Raw genomic sequence first — 12483 nt, forward strand, 5'->3', positions numbered from 1 at the left:
AACAAAAAGATAATGAGAGTGTGCAACAGTACGTTAACAAATTCTGGAAAGTGTTGCTGGAAGTGACTCCCTTCATGCAAATCACAGAGGATGAAAGAAAGAGGAAGTTTCGTTCTGGACTGCAACCAGCATATAGATCGGGTATTGAATTGCACCCGAAACATACGTTGCAACAACTTACAGCTTCTGCCCTTGCTACGGAGCAATTGGTGCTCAAGATCAGGCAGGATCAAGGAGGTTCCAAGGGGAAGGACAAGGCTGTCCCAAATCAGCAAAAGGGTGGACAGCCACCTAAAAAGAACTTCCGGGAGCCCTACAAGGGTGGTAAAGCTGAAAATAACACATCTAAGGAACAGGGCCCAAGGAAGAACAAATTTGGATTAACCCCGGAGCAAAGAGAGCAATATGCCAAGGATGGAAAATGCTTTTCTTGTGGTAGCAAAGACCACATGTTTCGGCAATGCCCAGATCGCAAACCAAAGCACGAGGACAAGCACACCAAAGCAAATGTTCATGCAGTTCCTGATGTGCAAGGAAATACAGGTCATGATGCAAAAGAGCGAATGGTTTGCAAGGCTTGGGGGCAAATCAAGGATCAGCCCGCATTATTCATGTTTGATGACTGTGCAACTGACAATTTCATCTCTATGCAAATGGCAGCTGCATTGGGAATTGAGGTTGAAAACATGGGACCTCAAATTGAAGCCGAAGCTGCATTTATTGGTAAAGAGGTGCAGGTTGCCCCTTTGATAGGGAAGTTGCGCATCCATATCCAGGGCTACCTTGATAATGAGCATTTCCTAGTTGCTCCTCTGAATGGATGTGATGTATTGTTGGGCAAGCCGTGGCATCATAGGGTTGAGCCCCGCAAAGACTACAAGTCTAATATGATTTCTTTTATGCATAAAGGCCGCATGCACTTTATTGATGCTGGCAAAGAAGGGGATTCCATCCCAGTTGTATCACACATCCAAATTAATAAAGCAATGAAAAAGAGTCTTTCAGCGTACTTGTTTTTTGTGAGTGATAGTCTTGTGCCAAATCATCAAAATGTGGATGCTATGTCTAATAATAGGCTGAATTTTCTTAATGCATTCAAAGACTGTTTTGCTGACTCGTTGCCAGGTGAATTACCTCCCCAAAGGCCCGAAGATCACCGTATAGATCTTGTGCCAGGTAGTTCTCCACCTAACAAACCCGCATACCGAGTGAGTGCTGCACAACAAGAAGAAATTATGAAGCAGGTAAACGAGCTTTTAGAGAAAGGTTTGGTTCAGCCCAGTTCCTCACCTTACTGCTCTCCTGTGCTTCTTGTTCAAAAGAAGGACGGATCATTCCGTATGTGTGTGGACTATAGAGCTTTAAACAAGCTTACCATCAAGAACAGATTTCCTATTCCACGTATTGATGATATCTTGGATAAGCTTGATGGTTCGGCTTGCTTTAGCAGACTTGATTTGAAGAGTGGTTATCACCAGATCCGAGTGGTGCCACAAGATGTCCATAAGACTGCATTCAGGACAACCTTCGGATTATATGAATTCTTGGTAATGCCTTTTGGTCTCACCAATGCTCCTGCTACCTTTAATCGTATGATGGATAGGATATTCCGACCCCATCGCAAGTTTACAGGAGTCTTCTTTGATGATATCTTGGTTTTCTCCAAGAATGAGCAGGAACACAGAACTCATTTGGTCACAGTGTTCGAAGAGTTGCGGAAGCATAAACTTTTCGTCAATGCCAAGAAAAGTGAGTTTTTCCTTTCAAAGATTCATTATCTGGGACATATTGTATCCAAGGATGGAGTTACAATGGATCCTGCAAAGATAGAGACTATTCGGAATTGGCCCGAATTGCAAAACGTACATCAAGTACGTAGTTTTCTGGGATTATGTTCGTATTACAGGCGTTTCATAAGGCATTTTGCTATGATTGCCACTCCTCTACATGATCTCACAAAGAAGAAAACTGCTTTCAAATGGACTTCAAAGGAACAGGATGCTTTCTTGCAGCTCAAGCATGCGATCATATGTGGTCCAGTATTGATTGTTCCTGACTTGCACAAGTCATGCGTGGTTGAATGTGATGCTTGTGGTGATTGCATAGGAGCTGTCCTAAATCAAGAAGGGCATGCAGTTGCATACGAGAGCCGTCGCTTGCATGATGCTGAGCTTCATATGGATATCTATGAGAAAGAGCTCTTGGCTGTAATTCACGCCTTAAAGATTTGGAAACACTACCTTCTTGGGGCTGAATTTGTAGTCAAGACAGATCATCAAAGCTTGAGATACTTTCTATCTCAAACCAAGCTTTCAGAGAAGCAGATGAGAATGGCAAATTTTCTTTCCATGTTTCATTTTCAGATTGTGCATACTCCAGGAAAGAAATATGTAGTGGCCGATGCACTATCTAGGAGGCCTTATGTTGCTGCAATCTCAGTGGCCTCTCATGGAGATCTATCTGCTATGAGAGATTTGTACCATTTGGATGCTGATTTTTGCCATATATGGACTGATTTGATGGCTGGTCATTCACATGCCTCTTATGTTATCAACGAGGGTTATCTCATGAAGGATAATTGCCTATGTGTGGTGAAGGATTTGCGTCCAAAGGTTATGGACCAATGTCACGCTCCACCTTATGCTGGTCATAGAGGTATTATGCCTACTACTCGCATGATTCAGAGGTATTTCTTTTGGCCGAGCATGCGTAAAGACATTGAGGCTTATGTGCGTGCATGTATTACTTGCCAAAAGGTGGAATTTGACAGGCAAAAGCCTCCAAGTTTGCTTCAGCCATTGCCTATTCCCTCGCAACCTTGGGAAAGTATCACGATGGATTTTATTATGGATTTGCCTAGATCCCAGCATGGGAATGATGCTATTTGGACTATTGTGGACAAGTTTAGCAAGCAAGCTCATTTCTTGCCCGTCAAGAAAACCATCAAAGCTGATCATATGGTAAAGCTTTTTCTTGCTAATATTTTCAAGCATCATGGTATGCCTAAATCCATTGTTGGGGATAGAGATCCCAGGACTACAAGCCTATTTTGGAGGGCTTTGTTTGATAATATGGGTACTAAACTTGAGTTTTCATCAGCTTATCATCCCCAAACGGATGGCCAAAGTGAAGCTGCAAATTCGGCCGTATTGGATTTGTTGAAGTGTTATGTGGCAGATCAAAAGAGTGCATGGGAGAAGTATCTTCCACTTGTTGAGTTTGCCTACAACAATACAATCCATGCTTCCACAGGAAAGGCTCCGTTTGAGATTATTTGTGGCAGAGTGGTCTTGCCACCCATCCTTCGTACCAAGGATGAGATTTTTGCAGCTGATGAATATGTTCGTGACTTGGATGTTGCCTTTGGTCAGGTGCGGACAGCCATAGCAAGATCTCAGGATAAACATAAAATGGCTGCTGACAAGCATAGAAGGGACATGGAAGTCAAAGAAGGTGATTGGGTATTGCTGAAATTTGAGAAGGCTAGGCTTCGGAAGAGGCCAGGACGAGAAGGATCATATCCTAAGCTTTCTCCTCGCTATTATGGACCCTTCAAAGTGATTCACAAGATCAATGAAGTGTCATACAGGCTTGCATTACCTAGTCATTGGAAGATTCACAATGCTTTTCATGTGAGTCTATTTCGGAAATATGTGGGGCCAGATCCTGATGAGCCTGTCACAGAAGATCCGCCAGAGATTGAAGAGCTTGAGGAGATCCTCCAGCCAGAACAGATTGTTTTTCACAAGGAGAAAGCTACCTGCAGGAAAGCTTTCCAGGAGATACCTTGTGAAGTTTAAGAATTATTTGCCTATTGATGCCAAGTGGGTAAATGAGGATTATTTTGCAGATTATCCGCAATTGTTGCAGGCATATCTTGGGGCTTTTCAATTGAGGTCAACTCTTTAGAAGCCCGCGGGGATGTCACCAATTGGCCGACCATTTGGTCCATCTCCAGTTTTTGCGTCTCGTTCACTTGAGGCCAGGCCGGTGTCTCATGTGAAGAGGCCAGTATTTTTGTTGACATGGACGGGAGCCAGACTGGTGCCACCCGTGTGTTAGCAGGATGGTGTCGTATGGACGGGAGCCAGACCAGTGCCACCCGTGTATGACCTGGACTGTGTTCGACCCATGGGATTGTCACGCCATGGAAGAGCCAGTATTCGTGCCGTGTTTTGCCTATGGGACTGTCACCATAGTCACATGGGAACGCCATTCCACTGGTGTGGAACGAGGGAACGTGGAGTTGGCCAGCTTGGGAACGGTGGAACGTGGAAAAACGTTTTTTTAATTTATTTTTCCCTGATTCGCGAAACGGCAACCTTAACGTTTTTTTTTCCACTTTTTGGCAGCCGGCAGCGCAATAGCGTTTCCTTTTGTTTTTTTTTTGAATGAAATGGGTTACGGGTGCCCAACGTTTTGGGCACCCTTTAAAAAAGGCCCAAAATTTGGGCCTTTTTTAAAGGGTGCCCAAACCGTTGTATTAAATAAATAAAAAACGGTTACCTGCTTTGTGCACCGCCGCTGACCCCCTTTTTTTTTTTTTAACGTATAGATTATGCAACATTTAAAAAAAACGTTGAAAGACGACCTCAATGCTGCCCTGCAACGTTCGAAAAAAAAAACGTCAATATCAACGTTTAAAAAAAACGTACCTCTCTGAGTCTTGAGAACTTATAAAATCCTGCAGAGTGCAGCTGCAAGTACAGTGTGCATAGCCAAGTACAATCTCTCTCTCTCATAGCCAAGTACAATCTCTCTCTCGACTCATGTGTATTGAAATATGATAACGTGTCGTTCGGGATCCCGTTCCGGATTGCAAGGGGTCCCGTTCCCGTTCCGGATTGGCCCCTCGTTCCCATATCCGTTCCCGTTCCCTGGTGACTATGACTGTCACACCATAGGGAGACTCGTGCCTGGAACTGTGTCTTACCTATGGGACTGTCACTCCATAGGAAGACCAGGTTTTTATGTTTTTATTGTCGTGCCAGTTTTGTGCCGACAGATATTTTGTACTTGTTCCATGAACGGGAGATATGTCCATGTTACTATTTCACATGCACACATAATTTTGCATGCTTGAAACTGTTTTCGCATGACTTGTATTTTTGTGTTTGCCTGTTTGACGTGTTACTTACTGAGCGGGGACGCCTGCCAGTGAGTCGTGAAGTCTGCCCTGTATTCTGACGAGTTTTGGTGCATGTGAACAGGTGGTAAGTATGTCGCACTTGTTGTTTTAATGTTTTATATTCTAACCCTTTAATTTATAAGGTTAGGTGTTCACATTTATTTAAAAGTGGGCACCCCCTTTGGGCACCCACTTAGGGGCCAAGGTGGGGAGCCCCACTTTTAAGTGAGTGTGGGGGTGGGCATGGTCACCTACCCCCACTAGTCCCCCCACACGCATGCGTGGGTATCACCAAAGTAAAACTCCACATTAATTTATTAAAAAGGACTCCCTCCTTCAAGCGCAAAAACATCATCGCTTCATCTTACGTAAAGGAACCGGCGACCACCTCTTCGCTGCTGCCTCCTCCATGCAAGCTGTGCATGCTGCTGTATGGCTGCTTCTCCCTCCTCTACCAGGCGACTGATATACTGCTGCTCCTACAGGCTGCGCTGCCTTTTTCCACTGCTCTCAGACGAGGGCCACCTCCACAAGGTACTGCTGTGGCTGCTCTCACAGGCGGCTGCTCCAACAGGCTGTGCTGCCTTTCTCCACTGCTCTCAGACGTGGGCCACCTTCACAAGACACTGCTGTGGCTGCTCTCACAGGCGGCTACTGACAGGCTGCCCTTTCCTCTACCCTCAGGCGACTGCATCCCCTTCTTTCTACGCAGCCCACCAAAGCAACTGGCTGTGTGTCCATCACTCACAGGCTGCGTGTGCATCACCAACAAGTGGCCTCTTGCTTCTTGGACATTGTCCACCACCAGTAAGTTGTGCTCCTTCTCTCACAGCAGGCGGTGGTGGTCTTTTGCGGTGATTCTTGTCTTGATAGTTCTACACGAGGCAACTCTTTCTTCAACAAGGGTGGCTTCATATTCTACACAAACACCACAAGTATTGGTTTTCTATCAACCATCTACAAGTAAGTGAATTTCAGATTTCAATAAAAGTGAATTTCAGATTTCAATAAAGTATTTTATGTTTAAATCTGATAAAGGATTCATCCCGCTCGGCCAACACCCGTTCGGTGCCGGGTTGTCCAAGCTATATTGGCGAACCTCGGTCCAAAGGTGCTGAGATCGGGAGAGCCAGGCGTTAGTACGAGAGCGCCTGTCTGTGCGTGGTCTCGGAACACCAGTGAGGCGCTCTCCGCGGAGTCCAGTGAAAGCACAGGACCGTAGCGATTGGACCACACTAGTGGTCGTTCTGCTTCGAGCTTCTACATCAAAATTCGAGCCTACTTGTTTGGTACTGTTTTCATATGTACATGGACATTATCTGGTTCTTGGAACCCATGGAGCATTGTATTCATTAAATACTCCCAATAAATATATCATATATTGAGGGGGGGGTCGGCCCGTTCCGGCCCCAGTGCTGGTGTCCATCTTTCCATTTCATTTCATTTCAATTTCAAGTTGTATTAAGTTGTCCATTTCAAATTTGTGGTTTTAAAGTTGTGCTATTAAGGGTGTGTGTGTCCAACGGAGTCTTTCCCACTTGACGGGATCGGTTTCACCGATTCCACCCCGAAGCTTCCACATGCTACACGACTAGAGTGGAGTTTTCTGCCCTAGTGTCTATGATGGGCCCTTTGAATGTATGTAACCAACTAAAGTAATGCATTTATGTGCATTAGGCGTGCTTTGCAATATGATATAATGTGGCATAGAGGGATTAGTGTGGATTAATGCATGAGAGCATCGCCCCATGCATAATCTCCTACCCAATATAAACTACTTAATGATTTATACTTCATAAGAGCTTGTTCTCTTTGATAAGTTGAGAAATTGGATTGATGATTCATAATTTCATAACTAAAATACTCATGCGGATGTACTTTGGTGTTTATTCCGTGACCCGTGTGTTGTAAAAGGGGGAACCCATGTCTTTTGTGGGGATCCTAAAGATTGCAGGCTACCCAATGTGAACCACGAGAGGATGTGAAGGATCGATAGCATGACTTGGATAGTGCTACGTATACTGTGCACTTCTCCAATTTTATTTTGTCGACAGAATTGTCATGATTGATAGTTCCTTCGTGCATCCAAGAATAACATTGGTTAGTCCTCCTGAATTGATAGGCACCAATTGAGAAGCCTCGACGAAGGAATTCCATCAAGCATTTTCTTCAGTTGCAATCCGTGTGTGTCACAACCGAGTGCTAGTGACAAGATTTGTGGCTACTTATAGTTAATTATTATTTTACTGTATGATCATTGATCTTGCCTTTTTTGAGTTACCAATAGTAACCATAGATCATGTATTTGATCGAGCACATTTCTTGGAAATAGTCCACAAGACGTCAGGGACGGTTTATTCAGTCATCTATTGACAAAGAGGTTCCTGCTTTAAGCTAGGGATTTAGCGTAGCTTCATGTGGGCAATTATTTCTTGATAAGGGAAGCATGTCTTGACTTTTGTCGAGAAAATTACATTGATGAGGTTTCTTTGCAACCATGGATAACTTACCGTTGTCAGCATGGTGAGGATGGGCTGTTGTGTCATATTTTCCTTGAGGTGCACTAGGTTTACCCATGATTATATTGGGCAGATTGATGTGGTGGGCTAACCTGAAAGTCAGTGTCCTTCAGGTGCGAGTCTGGTTGTGTCAAGGCAGGGTTGGGAAGGAATTCATCACACTTGACTTAATCTCATGTCTAAAGGGGGGTTTGTATGGAGTGTATCTTAGTGGTATGGGACGCTAGCATCCACTACATGCAAAGTTCTAGATACATCTATATTCCTATTTGGTAGATTTCTGAACTTAGGGGAAGCGGTAATTGATTTGAGAAATCAATTACGGGTAGGAAGAATGGGAATGTGGATTGCAAATGACCGGGGAGAGTGTTATCTTATTGCTTGGCATTTGCAACTATGATTCGGTCTATATGTTTTGGGTAAAGCGGTTATGCTTTGCCCAATGTGAGGTGAAGCTTTTCCAGCTTTGCAGACGGTTCTAATGGATCTTGGGTACGCACATTTATTTTGTAGAGATCCAGATGTCAGAATGCACAACGGAAATGAAGACAACTGCTGTAGAGAGCAAAAACGCAGATGAAAGAGAGAGAGAAGCTGGGAAACTCTGCTATATACACATAAGAAAATCCTGGATACTACAACGGAGAGTGTGGGGGGAAAGGAGCCATTTTATATGGCCCCAAGCTGCTGGTCGGCCAGTCTAAAACAGGTCGACAGTAGCATATGCTCACGACCAGCACCATGAGGGCTCACGACAAGAAAAGCCTTGGTCGGCCAAGTGCCTGTAGTCGGCCAAGACAACAAATTAGGTCGGGTAGCAAACAGACAAGTCGGCCAGCAACAAAATCAGCCGACAGCCCATCCACAACTCAAAAAAAATGGGAAAAATACATGGAGAGTGAGGAAAAATGGGGAAACACCAAAACTGGGTGGGCACACCTACAACAGAGGCCCTGGTGTAATGTACAAACAGGAGATGACTGCTAACACCAAATTCAGACCAGATTTTGTTAATATTGAAATCAGTAGGTTTCTCGGATAGATTTATTCTCCCGAGAAGATTCACTTTGTATGTCGAAAGAGATTGCTAGTAATCTTAAGAAATCTTAAAAAAGACTTGCAAGCTTAGGAGTGATGGATTGTAAGACGTATATGGGGTATGTCCTAGTGGTATGGAACGCTAGGATGTATCACATGTGCGGGTTAATAGGGTTCCGTCGAGGCAAATATTTTAGCTTCTAATGAGATAGTTATCCAGAACTCAGGATTGTTGGATGCCTGGTTCATGGGGTGAGTGCACTTAACAAGGCAGATGTCTGGGTTATCAGCTTTTATGGATGTTATCCAAAGCTGTGTAGCAGGGTATTGAGTGGTGGGGTTATTCTAGATCAACCTGGTTCTAGTAGAGTGTTGATGTTGGCAGATTGCACTTGCATCTTGATCACCTTGACACAGAAGGCTGAGTTGGGACTTGAAGTTTCTAGATACTTCAAGCAGTGAGAGAGTGAATAGGTTCCTACTCATGATGATTGTTCTCAATCTATCATGCAACAGAGAAGAAAAATCAATGCTGGTGGAACATTGCACATGTTTGGTGTAGCGTACAAGCCTGGCTAGGGTTTCTTGCACACCAAGCTAAGGAGGATGAAACTCCATGTTGACTATGTGAGTGCAAAGAGAGAGAAGAGAAAGAGATAGCGAGAGAAAAATAATTGCTAGAGAGAGAGTGACAAATGATTTGCACGACACAATGTGTATTGGATTTATTGATTTAAAATGAAGTCCAAGCCCATGTATATAAAGGCTTTTCCCAATACCAAACCATTTGATCTTATTTAATGCATGCTTATCCACCCTACGAGGCAATTCACATGCAGACACACACATACACTTACCTCTCTATAAGAGAGTGTACAAACACACGTGAAGCTCTGATTTCCCAACAAATCCCCCCTCGGAGCAAAGGTAGGACTGTGATGAGGAGTGAACTAGATTATGGAGCCAATTGTTAGATGTAGTTTGAGTTTAACTAGGAGTGTCTTCAACTTGGGAGCCAATTGCTTGTTTACAACATAGGTTTTCCACTTTTCTTTCTTAGACAGATTGGAAAGATCTGAGGAGAGGAAGTATGTTACGTACCTAGTGCTAATCCTCGAGATTAGTGGCCTAATCTGGTAGGATTAGGGGAGCCCTGGGATTCGGAGAATGCAAGCTAATATGGGCAACTAAGATTATTATTAATAAATCCATGTGTACTGGCTATTTATAACAGTTTAGTTATTGATAGCAGCAGTGGGCACTATATAAGTGAAACATGGATTATTGTTGTTATAACCTCATTGTTGGTCAGAGTTGACCAAGACTCCGGCTAGGCATGTGGCAAAGCATAGGTTGGTATGCCGAAGGACTGACATGGATCTGTGGGAGTCAGACCTTAGCCCTTGGCTCCGGGGTTGTTTGAAGCATAGAACCTCCGGTTGGAAAGTGAGCTAGCCTGCACCCCTCTTAGGGGGTTTGTTCTAATCATTGTGTTTTTGCGTTTAGGAGATCCGTGGGGTTGTAACACTTCCAAGTCATCTCAATAGGAGCTAAATTCAGGCGTTGACATTCTCAGTCCAGTTCACCTTCTAGATAAAAGTATCTGCCTAGCAAGATGCAATTAGCAAGGCATATGCAGCAAGTGCAACTTGTTCCAACTTTGCGCAATGAAAATGAAGCAGACAAGGCAGGCTTCCAAGTCAGCATTCACAGATGTGGATAGCTAAACTCCAAGGACCAGTTGTGTGTAGTTAACAATGAGAGTCCATGCATGATCTTTCAGCAAATGCAAGTAGTAAAAACCACCTTTCCCCCCAACTTGAAACCACTCCTTCCTCCTTCCAGCCAGGTATAGCAGGGCCTCAATCGCTCCACCTCCATCTCAGCTTTAAACTGCTCATCCCAGGTTGCTCCCACCTTCATGCCCAACTTGTATCTGCTCACTCCATGCGCTTGTATTTGTTGACCATTGAGATAATAATCTTCCATGCATCCTTGGACCACTGCTAGCTGACAAGAACTTAGTTTTATATATCCATAAAAACACACATTCAGACAATTATGAAAGCCAAGAAATAGTTTTTACAGGGGCATACCCTTTCGTGTGTACATCGAGCAGGCACCGAGTGCAAACCCTATTGCTAGAACAATAACACCCCCTATTTTGATCCAACCTGCACACCCATCATATACTTATTGGATTTTTCATATTGATACAGATCCAATTCCAAACAAGAAGAGAAACGAAAAAAACCTTGACTGTGCATTAAATAACTTGAACCAACATGTAGAAAATACCTAAAAAATAAGGAAAACATTCATTGGACGTGCAGGAGAAATGTTCTACACAAAGTTTTTGGAAATTATATAAATACAAGCAAGATAAAATCATCCAATCAGAAAATGCCGTGAAATTTCTTTGAAAATCAAGAAGAGTTTTAAAATATCTAAATAGAATTTAAACAAAAATGATTACATAGGAAGGCGCTGTAAAATTAAGGATTTTTTATTTTTGAAAGTGAAAATTGTAAGATGACAAAATTACAGAGCGATTACCAGCCATATCATTGTCATTGGTTTGCGATCCATCAGAGGTCCAGCCAAAGTAAGGATCTGCAATTGAATCATCCTGCAACCAGGATTCAGTAGCTGCACCTTTAGCCTTTTCCTGTGAAGTTTCCCCTTCCCCCTCCGCAACACTGCAGCGGACACCACGAAGCTGTGACTTGCGAGCCAGCAGCCCAAGCTGCGAAGAAGAGCAGCTCAAAGGGGGGCCTCCTGCAGCCCTCTGGAACTGCCATGGAGACACGGAAAGCGATTGCAAATACAAGTCCATCGCAAGGGCAGAGTGGAGCTAGGGTTTTGGAACTCAGAGACCAAATTAGGGGTTTCCAGAAACAAAAGTGAAAACAACTTAGGGTTTTCTGAGCAGGCTAGGGTTTGGGGTTCAACAGAAGAAGGCGAGGTTTGGCGTTGTCCGAACACAACTGTGCATGGCTTCAAAAATTTGACGGCACTTTTGCAACTGCCAACGTGGCCTTAAGTTTTTATCCACGTGTCAACCTCCTCAATAAGCTTTATGACATCATGGACTAGTTTTTGTCAATCTCCACCGCTAAAAATATACTCTTCCCTGTATCTCTTTTTTTTTTTAATAATAGTTAAAATATATTAATCACTCAAGATATTTACATCAAACCATCCTTTTACAACTCTCCTGAGCCCCCATCCCCATCCTATTCCAAGTCACACTTGCTATTATTCATCAGAAGATATTTACATCAGCCAACCTTTTACAACCCTCTAGAGCCCCCAACCTGTTCCAAGTCACACTATTCAGTAATTTGCATAGAAAGTCCCATCATTCAGCTTGTTAGCATGATATACAGATCTGCACAGATAAACACATTTATACATTATTTCAGTAACATTCAAGCCAGTTTCCCCACCATTATGGAATACTGAATTATTTCTAGATATCCAGATCTCCCAAAGACAACCATATCTGATAAAGTTAAATAACCAGTTAGTAACCTCTTCAGATTCTATCCCCTTTCCCAAGACCCAATCCCCCCATAGTCCCTGTACTCCCAAACCTCTAGCCACCCATTTCTCTATCTTGACCCGAAATTCCCTGATGGCAGGCCACCCCTAAAATAAATGTTTCCCATCCTCTAAGGCTGTCCTGCACCTTGGACAATAGCCTGATGTAAAGTTCCTTTGTATAAGCTTGGATCCAACTGGTAAAGCCACTTAGCATACTCTCCATAGAAAGGCCAGAATCTTTAAGGGCAGGTT

The 12483-nt window shown here is 43.5% G+C and overlaps 1 protein-coding gene across 2 annotated transcripts in view; it reads right to left on the minus strand.

Moving 5' to 3' along the window:
* The window catches only part of LOC147615889 (uncharacterized), a 49370-nt gene extending 37670 nt beyond the window's left edge, over nt 1-11700 (minus strand). Inside the window, exons 1-2 of one of the 2 annotated variants that reach the window (XM_086778508.1) lie at nt 11242-11700; nt 10782-10859 (exon numbers count right to left, since the gene is read on the minus strand). In XM_086778508.1, coding sequence (XP_086634634.1) covers nt 10782-10859; nt 11242-11521 — 358 coding nt within the window. In that variant the 5' untranslated portion in view covers nt 11522-11700. Of the gene's footprint in view, nt 1-10491; nt 10578-10781; nt 10860-11241 lie in introns of those variants that run through there. The other variant, XM_086778509.1, reaches the window with a different exon arrangement.
* Nucleotides 11701-12483: the final 783 nt, after the last annotated feature.

The sequence above is a fragment of the Cibotium barometz genome, chromosome 39 (genome assembly GCF_041138505.1).
Source record: "Cibotium barometz isolate CiBa-2024 chromosome 39, ASM4113850v1, whole genome shotgun sequence".
NCBI classification, from domain to species: Eukaryota; Viridiplantae; Streptophyta; class Polypodiopsida; order Cyatheales; family Cibotiaceae; genus Cibotium; species Cibotium barometz.